Here is a 16,208-nt window from a genome sequence, read left to right as displayed (position 1 = left end):
CACTTTGTGTTACTGTATTTTTTGTGGTAGATCCCCTGAGACAAGGCGTTCTTTCTTTGTTACCTTAACAGACATTTCTAATAGTCCATCTCAGAGATTCAGTAGCATCAGCAGAGTTATAAAGATGAGTGCTGAAATATAGAAATTGCTCTGTATTCTGTAAATAGTAACCTAGAGGCCTAAACAATTTGATTCCTTACAATTTGGTTGTATTACCGAAAATTCATAAATATCGCCTTGACATGGTAACCTGCCATTATCTGTGGTTCCCTCCTAAATCCTCAAACAAAGGTAGAGAAGTTTGTGATGGACCAAGAATCTTTTTGCTGAGTATCTGGAGAAGACTTGTGAGGGATGCTGTAGGGTTGGGTGCTTCGGTATTTGAAGCAGCCAGTGCCGTGCCACAGGGGGGAGGGGAGGCATGCGTGCCTGCCAGTGCACCGACGCCCGCATCTCCCCTCTCCCCCCCCCCCCACGGTTCAAACACTAAATCCACATATGCAGTATTGGAATTAAAAGCAAGGATTAGAAAATAACCTTGCTTTGTACTAATATTATTCCAGTAGGTCCTATAATATTAATGCAAAACCAGATTTATTAAGTTCCAGTCAAAGATACAAAATAGAGTTATTGTACCAGTACTGGCACAATAAATGCCTCATGCTGAACTGAATGCTAATTCTACTGCTGAGTTAACTGACACACAAAAGTGAGGGGAAGGAGGGGAAACATCTCCATTTACTCTGAAATCAGCAAAAGTATCAATAAGGGACTGTTTGTTAACAAATAATGCATGTATATATTGTTTGTTCCCACCCCCCCAGGCAGTGACCAATAAATGTGTTGGTTATTGGTTCCTTATTCTTAGACAATCCAAAAAGATGCATGAAGTTCATTGCAACAGTCCTTGTCACACGTGATACATGGCTGTTGCAGGAGCCATGTGCCTCCCATAATGTTAGTTCCCAAATTGGGTTCAAACCTAATTTTGTAAGTTGTTTAATTACTGTTGGTCCAAGGCCACATTTGTGCCTTCAATGAGATAAATCTGGTAAAATATTTGACTGTACAATAAAACTTAACATGGCAGGTGAAATCATTGTATACAGTTCATTTCAGTGTACCTAATGGGTGAACGTGTGTTGATTCCTCAGTGGAAAGTCCGAAGAACGTTGGCATTCTCTATACATGAACTTGCAGTTATTCTTGGAGACCAGCTTACAGCTGGTGACTTAGTTCCAGTCTTCAATGGCTTTTTAAAGGACCTTGATGAAGTCAGGATAGGTGTGCTTAAACACCTGCATGATTTTCTGAAGGTAAATTGCACTGTCTTTTACTCTTCCATGCATATATGTGTAGGGTTTTTTGATAATGAAGCTTGCAGTTTTTAAAAAAACACACTTCATTTGCCCTATGTAATAAAAATGGAGAGATGTTTTAATTTCTGCTCTGTTTTATATTGGAACTTCATTCCCAGGGAGATTTGTCTTTCTCCTATCACTGTCTTCCATTGGCTTTTGTTTGGTGTCCCTTCACTAACTGTTGTTAATGCACCTTTCTGCTTATGTGGTTTTATGTGTTTCTAATGTTTGTGTATCTATGTTTCATTTGTATTTTCAGTGCTTTTTCAATATTCATAATGTTTTATTGTTCTCACTGTTCTGGGGACCTTGAATTGAGTGAATACACCCTCAGGTGTATTTCCAGGATATTCCAAGGAGATGGGAAAGCACTCCTTCAGATCAGTGCTTCACTGCCGTGACTGTGTTCGTACTTTCTTCCAGCTGCTTCATCCTGATAAAAGGCGGGAATATCTTTATCAGCTTCAGGAGTTCTTAGTGACAGATAACAGCAGGAACTGGCGCTTCCGAGCTGAGCTGGCAGAGTATGTATCCTCACACTTACATTGTGCCTCTTCTCCACAGAGCTCCAGGCTCGGCCTAGGGCTCTCAGACAATTTCAGCAAGGCTACTGCATCAGCATTCCAATTATGTGTTGGGTCAGAGAGAAAAGAAATGGAATCTGCAGAAGATCTACATCCTGGCAACTGAAAAACCTGCACAGCTGCCATTTTAGACAAAATCCAAAGTAATCTAAACATTCCCTTGTAGTGATCCAGTATTCAGCTAGCAGCCAGTGCAACTGCTAGAGGATTGATGTGAGCTCTTCGTGATGCTTGTGTGAGAGAGCCTGCTTTGTTTGTAGTGGATGATAACCATTGTATTGTCTCTTGAATTCTGACTAATTTTGGTCCGTTCATTTTGTTATTGCAGGCAACTGATCTTGCTTCTTGATCTCTATACTGCCAGAGACATATTTGATTACCTACGACCCATTGCTCTCAGCCTTTGCTCTGACAAAGTTTCCTCTGTTCGCTGGATATCCTACAAACTGGTATGAACTCAAGTAATGTCATTTAATAGGAATATATATAGCAAATCATTTTAGTATGTGACAGTCAGTGGGAGCCTTTACCTTTTCTTCCAGGTTAGTGATATGGTTAAGAAGCTGTATAATGCTCCAACACCAACCTTTGTAGTAGACCTCATGAATGAGCTCGTTGAAAGGTTCTGTAGATGCCAAAAATGGTCTGGTCGACAAGCTTTTGTCTTTATCTGCCAGGTAAGATTTTCATTAGTGCTTTAAATTTTCCTGATTAATCTACAGTTTCGTATTAGTTACATGGAGGGATTTAAAAAAAATAGAAATTATTGCAGAACAGCAAAATAGAACAGGAGTCCTGTGACACCTCAGAGACAGTTTTCCACCATAAGCAGCATAATAGTCCCACCTGAAAAGCTTAGGCGGCTCCTGGGATGCTGCTTCCTTGGCATGCCTGTAGTAAGTACTTGACTTTTTCTTCTCTGGTTATGAGAACTGGTTACTCAATAACAAATCTACAGATAGAACCCCCAGTCTTTAGTAACAACTTTTCAGAGGGACTAACTGGCTGTGGTGGGACTGGGTAACAAGAAAAACACACCTAGAGCTTTGTGAACAGCTCTTAGTTCAGGATCCCAAAGTTTTAATTGTATTTAGAGCTGTGTGCTAGGGCAAGTGGCAAGTTCTTTTTGTTTCTTGCTCAGCTCCTCTACTTCTTGCTTATGAGTACAAATAAGGAGCTGCGACTTTGAAGGTGGTAATTGAAAGATATCTTAAAAGGTGATGCTTGGGAACGGTTATGGCATGGAACTTGGTCAGAAAGGGGAAACGGCTGGTGTTTTTGGTGGTAATATAATTGAGCCAGCCCCCCAACAGAGTTGTCCATCAATTTGCAGCTCACCAGACAACCTATAATTTTTGTTAGCTGACATGCTTTACCCAACAATATATTTGGCTTTTCCATTTTTGCCATCAGATTGTTTCTGGATGTTTAAAACTTCCTGTATATCTATAAGGATAATGCAATGTCATTTGAGAATTTTCTTTTTGTGCTATAAACTACTTTTGTTGCCTAATTAGATTTTATTATTCTTGTTATTGTGGTCCTTATGCAAGGATAAAAGAGCTTTCTAAAGTTTTGCACTGGTTGGTCCTAATGAGGTTGATCTTTTTCTTGGGTATATTTACCTAGGACCTGAGAGAAGACCCCATAGTTCTCAATGTAATTGACTAGAGGCATGAGTTCATAAAAGAACTCGATGAGCTGCCATTAAAATGAATTTCAATTTCTTCTGAATCTAAAATGCTTCATCATTCTTTTCAGACTATCATTGAAGATGACTGCCTGCCAATGGACCAATTTGCTGAGTATTTACTGCCTCATCTACTGCACTTGGCCTCAGATAGAGTTCCAAATGTTAGAGTCCTGCTTGCAAAAACCTTAAGGCAAACTCTTTTAGAGAAAGGTTGGTTAAGATATATACCTCCAGTATTCCTACCTCATTTTCCATTGGACAGAAACCGTCTGTCTCATGTCTATACATTTCCTTGATGTCCTCTTGCAGTATGCTTGTTGCAAGCGAGAAGCCACTTGTGCCATCCTATTTTCCTCAGACCAATCATGTGATCACTGACAAAAGTGTGTTGTTTTGGACTGAGGTTAAATACATGAAACCAAGGCTGCAAAATTCCTGGTGAAACTTAAGTGGTGAGACTTTGTCACATCCAGATTGGAGAGGTGACAGCACCTTAGTGAGTGGTGGGATTCTGATTTTTTGGGGTATGGTCTTCTGCCTCCCTCACCATGGCTGCTTTTTCTTCAGAGAAATGCTTAATGAGTCCTTAAGGCTCACACATGCCTATAAGCTCATAAAGATTGTGCCTGCACTGCAGTCAGTAGAAAGGACTCAGTTGACTATTACATTCAGTATTACTGCTCCACTGCTTCTCGAGCTGAGATGTCCAGATTATTAGTGAAATAGGAAGAAAGGGGTGCATAAAAGAACAGAAAAAATGAAGTTGAAAAAGACGGGAAGGGGAATAAAATATGGAGTGGAAAAGTAGAGGGGAGCTGGATCCCAGAAAACTATGTGAAAGAAAAGTTGGGGAGAAAGGAAAAATGGGAAAAGGTAATGGCCTGGAAAATTGTGTTGGAAATCAGCATTAGGGAGGGACGAAAGCTGAGAAGTCCACTGAAGAGTGAAGAAAGGGAGCGTGAATCAAATGCAAGACAAGGAGTGGTGATTTCTGATGGCTCGGAAAGGTTTAAGGCAGTATGAGGAGGGAGTGACCAGGTCTGACAAATGGCATTACCTGAGGGCAAACAAAGTGTCTTTCTTCATCAGCAGTTTAAGATCACTTTTTAAGGATTAAAATGGATTTTGCCAGTTTTGCCTGTAATTGACTATTACAGATAATTGCAGTAGGAAGAAGGTTGGGGAATTTTTAAAAAATGGCAGTAAATCAAAGGATTCTTTTGCTGTTATCTCACTCTCCTGTTTTATTTGGTCCATTAAAATGCAATTATGCCTCAGGGTCCCTCAAAAAAGAAAAGCTATGTGAACATTTTCTTTTAGTCAGGGAAAAGCAGAGTGACTGGATTTTTATGATCTTTAAAATACGACAGATTTTATATGTGCAGTATCAGATTTCCTTGGACACTGTTCCATGGAAGCTTAGATGAAATGTTTTGTTATGCCATACTCTCTAGTGGAAATCCATGGTCACTGCTGAAGTCGGGATCACACACCAGAAAGCCATGTGGTCGTGCCTCTTGGTTTTTGACATGTCTTTGTTTTACATGTGGCATCTGCAAGACGTTCCGTCACATTAGCAGCAAGTGAATTATATTTTCACACCTAGGCAGCTGTAATATGAAGTAAATTAAACCATCCTACCTGCTGTAGATGTTATGTATGCAGAATGGAAAATAAGTCTGTGTGATCAGTTCTGTATGGATTAGATTTATAGCCTGTCTAATCCCCAAACTGTAAGAGTAAAAATAAGAATCAAATATGGAGAAACCCATTGGTTATCTGTCGTGCTCTAAACTATGAAAACACCATCTTTTTTATGCTATCCTGAAATAATTCTCACTAATGATCATTCCTTGAATTTGTGCTCTTTTCCTGGAGCGTGGAATATGTGCTTCAAGAGGAGGAGTGGAAAGGTTATTGGGCTACATTAAGGCTGGGTTCAAGAAGGTGCTGGAGGACTGCTGCCATGTGATCTCCATAGCTGTTGATGATAAAGGGCAACTTTTGCCAAAGCACAGGAGAAAGTTATTAAAAATTTAAAACTTTAGCATTGTTATTTTTTATTACGTATTAAAGAAAGGAAAATATTTTTTAATTTGAGTAGTATTAATAGCCATCCTAATTTGAGAATTTACATGCAATACAAAACTTCTAAATTATTGCTAGTTTTTAATTCTCTCTTTTTCCTTCCTGCCTAGAATATTTTCTAATTTGTGTGAATTCCTATCAAGAAGCAGTAGAACAAACAATCGTGGCCCTTCAAATGGATAACGACAGCGATGTTAAATACTTTGCAAGTGTCCACCCTGCCAGTACCAAAATTGCTGAAGATGCCATGAGCACAGCCTCTTCAACATATTAAAAGTAGTCCCTGAACATTTCTATAATTTTAATTAAAAAGTTACAAAATCACAGGGCAGTCCAAGTGCTCCTGAAATGGATGTTCTGAAACCTCCGTTTTCATGGAGGAGTGATTCTCTTGTCAGCTTAACTTCTGTTGGATGTTACCTAGACCCAAGACCAAGGATTTTAAGAGTCAAGGGGAAAAAAATAAACATTACCTGTTGAATCTTGACTCTAGAAAACTGCTCAGAGGGATTGTATTTGCCACCGGAGCCTTAACTCTTCTGTCTTCCTGAATATGTGAAACTTGAATTGGCAGAGCATTTTCAATGTAGAAGGAATGTGATTTTCAGAGACTGGCATTTGTTTTCTCCCAAGGAGTTATCGTAGCATTCCCCCCACTTAGGAACTGACAGCTGAAATTCTCATAGCCTATAAAGGCAGATTTGTACCAAGAAGCAAGAGACACCTCCAGTATTAGCTATTAAGGTTTTTATCTTTGCAAAGACATAAATTTGTGTGCATATGAGCACATCCTTAAGTGTGAATAGTTTTCAAGTGTGTAAATGAGGGAAAAGTAGAGACTTGGTGTCCCCTATCCTTAAGGGCTCAGTGCTAACACTAAACCAGAAATCTGATTTTAATTCTTAAATACAGCATATTGCTGTACCCATTAGCAGAAATCTTTGGTGAGTACCTGTGTCCTAATGTTTTTTTTTTTTTCATGCTGGTCATGACCTGAAGGAAACCTATTAGCACATGTACTTCAAGTCAGGTATTTTTAACTTGATCATGATTGGTTTTGAGGTGCAACTTTTTTCTTCATATCTTGTACATATCTATAATCGCTTTTGGGAGTGCTGCCAACTTTAATCATGCTGTTTCAAACAATTGTGATAAAATGTTCTCTACTTGTCCAAATAAAAATGTATTAATAAGACCAAATGACAGTGCCTTCTCTTAAACCGGGAGTGGGGGGAGAACTGAGCTGTGTAATCCATTGATCTTAATCCAGAATATCATTACCACTGATGACATGTGAAGGAGTCAATAATCCCAGGCTTCTATTTATCCCAATATTTTATTTCACCGAGGCAAACCATTCCAAACAAAGATTTCCTGAAGGAAAAGAACTTTGCCAGTTATGCTCCAAGACAATTGTGTTCTGCCCATGTAATCCTTGTGTACATCCAGTTTGTGCTTTTATTTACTTCATTTTTTATCAAGATACAAAAACAGTAGCAGGACAATAAATATAAAATCCTTTCAAGCAGTGGCATACAAAAGCACAGAATAGCACCTTAGAAACCAAGATGATAAGAAGAGGTGGTTCTTATATGCCACTTTACTCAACCAGTGGAGTCTTAAAGCAGCTTACAATCGCCTTCCTTTCTTCTCCTCACGCCCTGTGAGGGAGGTGAGGCTGAGAGAGCCCTGATATTACTGCTTGGTCAGAACAGCTTTATCGGTGCTGTAGCAACCCAAGGTCACCCAGTTGGCTGCATGTGGAGAAGTGGGGAATCAAACCTGGCTCACCAGATTACTCTTGCCCACTACACCAAGCTGCCACTATACATAATCTTGACAAGAATAGAGGGGTAAGGAACCCCAGGAAGTCTTGAGAAAGTGAGGAAGGCCGGACAAGCCAGAATTCAAGATGGGTTCCCCAGTTATTTCAAAATCATTGATTAGGGGCGGGGGAGGGTATTTTCTGATCATGAGAAAAAACCACACTAAGGCTAGTGTTTAATGTTCCCATCAGTGAAGGTAGATTTACACTGGGATTTTGAAAAGATGAGTCATCCTGAGTGAAACATGGAAGACTCACTAGGAAACATTCCGTTGGAGAACACTTCTGCCAAATGTTGCCTCAGATGAGGTTATAGGTTGATCTTATGTCACACAACTGACTAGTTGCCTTGTAAACCTAAAGAGAGCATTAGTAGGAAGGGATGCGAAATTGTTGTTCCACCGTTAGAATCATAGAAAATAGAGTTGGAAGGGACCTTGTGGGTCATCTAGTCCAACCCCCTGCACTATGCAGGACACTCACAACCCTATCGCTCATCTACTGTAACCTGCCACCCTCTTAAGCCTTCACAGAATCATCCTCTCCATCAGATGGCTATCCAGCCTCTGTTTAAAAATCTCCAAAGATGGAGAACCCACCACCTTGCGAGAAAGCTTGTTCCACTGAGAAATCACTCTGTCAGGAACTTCTTCCTGATATTTAGACGGAATTTCTTTTGAAATTTCTTTTGTTGGAAAGTGCTGTGTTAACAGGGTGTAGGTAGATGCTGAATCTCATATAACAAGGAGATACAGGCTTTAACACATCTGGCTAAAAGGGTCTGGAAACTCTCTTGCCCAAGTTTTCTGGGCTACATGATACAATCATCAGTGCAATAGAAGGAGGCTGTGTGCTTGATACATGGCTCAAGAGCTTACTTGACCTCCAGACTGTGCCATTCCCATTGCCTGGGGAGCCTGCCAAGGGGAGCCTGGGTGCTTGTGCTAAAATGACAATCTGGATTAAAGGAAGATTTGTGCTAATAACTGCAAAGTACTTGCCTGAAAGAGTACCAAACTCTGATAATCCCCTTGATTCAATAGGAAGGCTACACTGAAGGAAAGGACTGAGGACTGGATTTGGAAGGATTGAAGGGCAATTTGAGAGGTAAGGAACCAATAGCACATGGAAGGTCACTCTCTTGGGAAACTGCTTGCAGTAATGGTGGACAGACCAGTACCATAGGCTGTTAACAGGGTTGGGCAAAAGCTTTCAGCGAGACACTCAAGGAAGTAGAGGACTTCTTGGATTCCATTGCAACGAGGATTCAAGGATTTTCTGCATCTCCATTTCCATTGCCTTCCAGAAGATTATGCAAATGAGTGCTGAAGGCTGTCATCACATTCGTTTTACTTCCATAATGTTAGGCCCTCTGGTAGCCCTGGTCTTCTGAGGATATTCATTCAGTTTCCAAGAAGAGAGGTGGAGCCATGTTAGACTGAGATGGAGAAGTAGTTTCTGGATATGGGCAGCTTGAGCAGCAGGGACGATCCATGGGTTCAAGCTAGTAAAGAAGCTGGAGGGAAAGTGTAGAGCAGGCTACTAGGCTGTCAAGGTTCGCTTTGCCTCTTCCAACTTGGATATAGATAGGAATCTAGGAAGTGGAGTTTTGCAGGCTGGGGGATAAGAAGAGGTGAAGCCTGGAACCAAACCTCCAGATCACAATTGTGAAGACCCTTGGGTTTAAGATTCATTTTCCTGGGTCTATGGCTTGCAAAGCTAAGCTAATTTATATTTAAGAGTCCTAAATGGTGTTATGAAGGGTGAAAATGAGGATACCCTTTCTTGACACCAACTTGTGAAAGCTGAGGTCAAGTCAGGTTGCCTGTAGTTCCAGAAAACTGATTATGTGCTTGACTCCCATCATGGTTCGTTTGCCTTAGGCCAAATGATGTCCGCAATGGGCTTCACATCTGAGATTTGTGTAATTTGTATTCTGTGAGGTTCTGGAAAAAATCTACCTCTTTGATGGTTGATGTTCTGTACCTGCGACAGAGTGGCCTTCCTACAACCCTAGGTATGGGGATTTGAATATGTTACCATTGAGAATGCTGTTCTGCCAGAGGAGCTACTACAGATGGTGGATTTGAGGATCATGTCAAGGCACAAGATGATTTGGCCTGACGTTCAGTCTAGAAGAATGAGCTCTGATAAGACTGCTGGACTGAGAGGTCAGTCATTGTGCCCAGGTAGGCTATGGCTTGAAACAATCAAGAGGCTGTTAATTCCATTTCTAGCTGTGTTGCTGAATGCATAGCTGTCCTTGACTCTTAGACTGAATCAGAAAGTTGTCCATGTAAGGGTAGACATAAGGTAAAGGTATCCCCTATGCAAGCACTGAGTCATGTCTGACCCTTGGGGTGACGCCCTCTAGCATTTTCATGGCAGACTCAATACAGGGTGGCCTTGCCAGTGCCTTTCCCAGTCATTACCGTTTTACCCCCCAGCAAGCTGGGTACCCATTTTACCAACCTCGGAAGGATGGAAGGCTGAGTCAACCTTGAGCCAGCTGCTGGGATCGAACTCCCAACCTCATGGGCAGACAGCTTCAGACAGCATTTCTGCTGCTTACCACATACAGACCCTGATATCTAAGTTGTGCTACAGTCAGGATCATCAGATTGGTGAAAAGTTGAGAAGAGGAAGATCCAAGGGGAGCATCTTGTTTGGACAGTGGCTGTATCCATAGCCAAAATAGGTGAGCCTTCTTGAAGAACGGATTGGATCATGAAGGTATGGAAACCAGGAAGCCCCCAGTTCAAGTGCTTCTACTATGCAAGGTAATATTTCCATGTGGAATTGCCTCTTCCTCACAAAAAAACATGAAGGTGCTTCAGGTCTGGAGTTGCTCTTGTCTTGTTTTTTCTGACAAACAAGAGAAAACCATTGTGGTGTTGGACTGGGATCTGTGATAACCATGTATTGAACCCCTACTCTGTCATTTAAGCTTAATGGGTAATCTTGGGCCAGTCATATGCTTTCCGCCTGATATACCTCAAAGGATTGTTATGTGCTATAATGGAAGAAAGATGGAAACTGCTATGGGATACCAGCTGAGGAGAAAGATAGAGTATATGTGACCTAAATAAAGTATATAAATAAACTGATATAGGATGTCCCAGCAAACCTTTCTGTATCCCAGATCTGAAGGTGTTTAATGGCTAGCTGTGTGAACAAGTGATCTACCTCCTTACTTTATTTTTGAGTGGCCGGAGGAACTTATCTCAAAGTGGCTAGGGGAGGTCTATCTTGTAACCCAAAGTCTTGCTGACCTATGGGGGGCAGGAGTCAGAGTCCAACTATGCTGGCATGAGGACTGGAACTGCATCTTCCCCTGTATGTTACCAGAGGCTGAACCATTATAACTGCTCTGGGCTTCGAAGAAGAATCTGGATTAATTTGTAAATGGCTTCGAAAATTCGCTTGTCCCTGTTGTTTGTTCAGAAGCAGCTTCTCAAGGGATGAAAAGGTATATGAGGAACTGGTCTTTAAGTCATCCTTCCTAGAAGAGGGAGGTAAAGCTTTATTTTCTTTATTTTTAATTGACACTACAAGTGCAAAATCCCCAAAGATAGAGAAGGCTAAAGCCTTATGAGCTGCTGAGGTAATGGCTGCCAGGACTGATAGGTAAGGATGAAGGAAGTAGTGTACTCCTGCAGTTCCTGTCTGCCGCTGAGGTCTTAGGATCTGGTGAGTGAGGTCAGTCCTTGGAGGAATGGGGTCAAGTACAGGTATGTCCTATGGCAGTGGTCCCCAACCTGCGGGCCACGGCCCGGTGCCGGGCTGCGAAGGCCATGGCACCGGGCCGCGGCTCCTTCTTCCCGCCCCCCCGCAGTAAAAAACTTCCCAGGCCGCAAGCTTGCGGCCCGGGAAGCTTCGTACTGCGGGAGGGCGGGGAGAGGGAATCAGGGCCGTGCTGCGCACTGCGCATGCACAGCCAGGCCGCGCATGCGCACACGCGCCATGCGCGGCTGAAATTGTGCATGTGCGGCACTTTTGCGGCCCGCGCAATGCACAGGCGAGGCAGTTGCCCTGCCGGTCCCCAACCTCAGAAAGGTTGGGGACCACTGTCCTATGGTGTCTGATGGTTACATCTTTCCCATGAGTTTTCTTAAAGGAACACTATTCCCTTAACTAATTAGGTTCACTATTTAAGACATGCCCCCCTCTTAAGTTCTCCTGGTTCTCCTGGTTTATTCAAGAGTCCAGGTGATTGATCAATTTGTGTGAAAAATATTTCAGTATTGTCTGTGTAGTGCTTTATTACAGTAACATACTGCTAATCATTAGGCATGTTGGCTGCTGAGTGTTGTGAATATCCTTCCCAGTTCCTCTAATTTGACTTGCAGTGCTGACTTGTTTGTATTTGGTGTTGTTGCCATTAGGACGGGTAGACCTCCAGACAATGTCCTTGTATAAAATGTCATTCTGAGCTATTCATTTCTGATAGGTTATTATACAGCTGATAGGTTATTATACTCTATGGAGGAAAGTGGGTTGGGACTTCTGGCTTTCCTAAGAATATTTGCTCTTATTATGTAGGCACCTCCTTCCTTGACAGAACCTGCCCCATAAAAATCTGAGTTACCATTATCTTCCACCTTTGCATTGGACATCAGAAGATAACCCTTTCTTAATTATGGAAGTGGAAACAAATTATTTCATTGGTACTTAGCAAGATCTAATAGTTCTGGCTATGGGGTTTCTGTCCTTCCTATGGTAAAACTCTCTGGCTTCATAACAATTTAAAAACAGCTTGTTTTTCAGCCACAAATTGCTCCCCAGTCACGTTCAAATACAGGACCAATTGTGATGGCCCCTATAGTGAAAAACAGAAGTACTTTGTTAAAGAATACACTTATTTTTGGTCATTTAAGCAAATGTAAAAAGAACATTTAATAAATATCCAGGAGGATTTTTTTTAGTAAATGTGGCTATTATCAGCAGTGTAGCAGTCCAATGGTAAGTATCTGATTTAAAAAAAAATGAAATGCCAGTGTCAAACTAAGGATTTTACATCTTCAGGAGTCCGTCTGAAAGGGACCTAGGAAAGATATGCATGTCGACACTGCTGCTGCTGCTCAATGCACTGAATGACTCAGCACTAGTTATATTGGGGGGAAAGAAAATGAACCAGAGTGTCTTTTCCCCCATGGAATTAGTAATATCAGAATGGGCATTACTGTGCACAAAAACTTCCATAGTAACATAAAGAGATATAGTGCTATTTTACATAACGGTCAATTCCATAGCAAAATTAATAAAACAATTTACAGATGGCTGTTGAATTCATTTACTTGATTAACATGTTCTTGACAACAGAAGTTAACCAATAGCAAGAGATTGGTTTGATGAACATTGATTATATAAAAGTTTGACAGCTTAATAGAAATTAGTGTGAATGGAAACAAAAAGGTTTAAATACTGCCAACAAATATAAAATGTATGTAACAGGCTAGGGCAAATGCTTGATGCATACACTACCATCATCCAACTAGTCCCCATATACTTTCTTCTTCAAGGTTTAAAAAAAATATGCTGTTCTCTGTAACATCTCAAAACATTTGTACAAAAAAATTAAATCATGGCCAATGATTCACAACAGTGCAATAGGCAAAGACAACAACCACACTGAAAAATAAATATTGCAGACTAGAAACAAAAATCTGATAAACACCCTGCAGAGTTCTATTCAGTATTACTGATATGAGCAACTTAACTCAATAAAACCGGGCATTCAATTATGAGTGCCTTTGAAAGACAAAGAGGATCCTAACAATGAATTGCTGGCAACACTGAAGAATCATACAGAAGGCTGTTGCTGAACCCAGCTCATCACACCTATGTGGGCAGAAAGGTTCTCTGCACTATGTTACAGAATCTGGGGAAGGGGAGAGAGGCAGCAACAGAAACCCTGCCACCCCACAGCAAACTCCCAAGGGGAAGCCTTGCATACATTTACAGATACATACATAGACTGTCTGACCAGCCTGATGCATACAAAGGGATGTGCACATCATATTGCACTATCTGGTGAAGGAGACAGACCATATGGTAGAGGAGGAAGAGTTCGATGTGGGTGGCAAGAGCCTCTGTCCAGTTACCTTTACACCCATATGAACAGTAGATCAAGTGTCCCAACAGGAATCCTTTGTCCAGCTCCTGTGCCTCCTGAACTTTTTGAGGAATATATGACCTGCTCATGGAAACAGGTCTTCCCAAAAACAAGAAATGTGGTCCCCTTTCTTCAGTCACCAAAGCATTATTCACAGGGCTTGTAACTATCATAGGAATCAACATCAATATCAATCTTTTAGTCTGCGTTAAGAGGCTGTTTGCTATACACATGGCAGTGAGAATACAGACCCAGAAGAAGCATTTTGCATTCCCTAGTAAGTGCATTGCTAAGGTTTAACAGCTCTCTGTTTTTTCTTTAATGGGGACATAACTCATCATTTTCATTTGCATGCTTTTACATGCATTTTCACTCTAGTTTTAAGAATGTTAGACAAGAAGGGAAACATGTTAAGTAACACTAATGGTTTCACCTTGAAGAACTTTCCAGCTGCTCAGACCTATCTATTTTTAAAGCTCCTTTTTATATAATCAGTACCAAAGGCACACACAAGAGTGAGTAAAAGCAGAACTTGCGACTGAGAGCAAAGAAATTCACACGGCAAGTAAATTTATGGTTATGACTTGCATCTCCCCACCCCATTGCCCAAGGGCCACTTCACATATCAGCTGTTACTTATACCAGCACAGGGGGAAAGCATGACCTGTGTTACAAGGGATTTTTGCTCAACCATATCTATTTTTCTGCTTCCCTCAGTGGCGTCCCAAAAGATGCTTGTATGGTCTACACATGGCATGGACAGAGGTTTCCCCCCAGATGTAAGATGTTTGGGATGAAGTAGGCCTTAGGCTGATAATGCACAAGAGAATTTCTGAGACTGTTCCAGAGCAAGTAACCTACTGTTACTTTCACTTAGTCCTTTAAGGTCACCTGAAACCAATTTATGACATGGCCAAGTAACTGCTGTGCCCCACCCCTTCCCCCTCTCCTCATGCCCCACCTCAAATTGCTTTATCCTTCCAAGTAACCTGAGCCTGATAGGCAGAAGCCACATATAGGAAGGAGACCAAATGTCTCCATGGTGTAAAAGAAGATTATTTACAGAATATACACACCCCAGATTTACAGTAAGTTGCACAGTCCTGGCTTTGCCCAGGAGATATTCTGAATACCTGAGGAATCCAATTAAATTGGTGTTTCCTTTCTGTCTTTGCTTGGCGATGGCTTCACTGGCTCCTTGGTTGCCTTTGGCTGTTCTTTTGCAGCTTTCGTCTCTGGGGGGGCAGAGTCTCTTGGCAGTGGCTGCTGTAATGTGCTTCCCCGCTTCTCAAACTCTTCTTCTTCCTGCACCTGCTGCTCTGATTTTGCTCGCTGCATCTGCAAAAGCCGAAGCTGCACTCGCAACTCAATGATGGCTTCCCGCTCCTCATGAATTGCTTGGTTCAGATGGTTGTTCTTAATCTGTATCCAGTTTGAGGAGATGAAAAGGGTCACTTTAGCGGCAATCAAACGGCTACTTATGTGGCTAATGAATCATTAATAGGATAGCGCTTAGTGTCACTTTCCCATGGAAGGGAGACAAGTGTGTGCGTGGGAGGGCAAAAAGATTAAAAATAAGGCCAGGGAAGATCCAGTTCCAGGAAGAAGGAAAATGTATAAACAAGACACCAACAGCACCTCTGAACACTCTAAATTCCTTGTCTTTAAAAGAGGGTTTTGTAACAATTAACTTCTGGCATAATATTGAGCAAACATATGTGCTAAGGCCATGCATCTGGAGCACACATTTATCTACGTAATAAATATCTCTTGACAGATGGGCACTGACATCGTCTATCATCAGCATGAGGTTTTTAATATCCATCCATAAATCCTTTTGTTCATGCACAAGTCTGGGGCTCACAGGAGGCCTTCAAGAGCCCTCCAGGCCAGTTGTCAGACCACAGGCAATCCCTAATTCACCCAGATACGATATCAACTGACACTCCAGAAATTCTATCACAGTCGTCCACAACCTAATGCCCACAACACATCTTCTAGCCCTCAAGTGTTTTTGCAAATTGGGAGGACTTTTACACAGAAGGGCAGCTAACTGGCGACTGGAGATCTGATTTAAAAAAATATTTCAGTTGCAGCTACTGCCACAGTGTTGCTTTTCTTCTGTTTCTCACACCTCTTTTCCAGGGTATTTAAAAAAGGCAGCAACCAGTAAAAACAGTTTTTAACGGTTGTTCCTTCTAAAGCCTGAAAACCTACTACCCTTACATTACCACAGATACTGAAGAAATTTGCAACGGTAAGAAAACTTATGCTTGCTAAGCAAGAAACCATAACTGAAACTGAAAATGTTATTTTACTCCAACATACTTCTACACTGAAAATTCTTCAGTCCTTAAACCAGAAAAAAGTGGGGGAGGAAAGGCTTTTAGTGAACCAGAAAGCTATTACCAGAACCGGCATTAATAAAAGGAAGAAGCCAAAGCCTCTAAGGCTGCTTTGTGAATGATACCCTTGCTAACAAACGCTGCCCTACCTGTCTCATAAAACAGTCAATGAATACACATTATAAAGGAATGCAATT

The 16,208-nt window shown here is 41.5% G+C and overlaps 2 protein-coding genes across 12 annotated transcripts in view; one reads left to right on the top strand and one right to left on the bottom strand.

Annotated features, from left to right (window-relative positions):
- PPP4R1 (protein phosphatase 4 regulatory subunit 1) overlaps positions 1 to 6,919 on the top strand; it is a 54,535-nt gene extending 47,616 nt beyond the window's left edge. For 7 of the 8 annotated variants that reach the window (XM_077352757.1, XM_077352754.1, XM_077352751.1 and 4 more), the window contains 6 exons: positions 1,155 to 1,316; positions 1,785 to 1,885; positions 2,274 to 2,394; positions 2,488 to 2,622; positions 3,707 to 3,848; positions 5,837 to 6,919. In XM_077352757.1, the coding sequence (XP_077208872.1) occupies positions 1,155 to 1,316; positions 1,785 to 1,885; positions 2,274 to 2,394; positions 2,488 to 2,622; positions 3,707 to 3,848; positions 5,837 to 6,000 (825 nt within the window). In that variant the 3' untranslated portion in view covers positions 6,001 to 6,919. The remainder of the gene's footprint in view (positions 1 to 1,154; positions 1,317 to 1,784; positions 1,886 to 2,273; positions 2,395 to 2,487; positions 2,623 to 3,706; positions 3,849 to 5,836) is intronic. The other variant, XM_077352756.1, reaches the window with a different exon arrangement.
- An 861-nt stretch (positions 6,920 to 7,780) lies between these two features.
- The window catches only part of RALBP1 (ralA binding protein 1), a 31,168-nt gene continuing 22,740 nt past the window's right edge, over positions 7,781 to 16,208 (bottom strand). For all 4 annotated transcript variants that reach the window (XM_077352762.1, XM_077352763.1, XM_077352760.1 and 1 more), the window contains one exon: positions 7,781 to 15,088. In XM_077352762.1, coding sequence (XP_077208877.1) covers positions 14,813 to 15,088 — 276 coding nt within the window. In that variant the 3' untranslated portion in view covers positions 7,781 to 14,812. The remainder of the gene's footprint in view (positions 15,089 to 16,208) is intronic.

Source organism: Paroedura picta, chromosome 9, assembly GCF_049243985.1.
Source record: "Paroedura picta isolate Pp20150507F chromosome 9, Ppicta_v3.0, whole genome shotgun sequence".
NCBI classification, from domain to species: Eukaryota; Metazoa; Chordata; class Lepidosauria; order Squamata; family Gekkonidae; genus Paroedura; species Paroedura picta.
The sequence above is the reverse complement of the archived record's forward strand: the minus strand, read 5'-3'. Positions and strand labels throughout refer to the sequence as shown.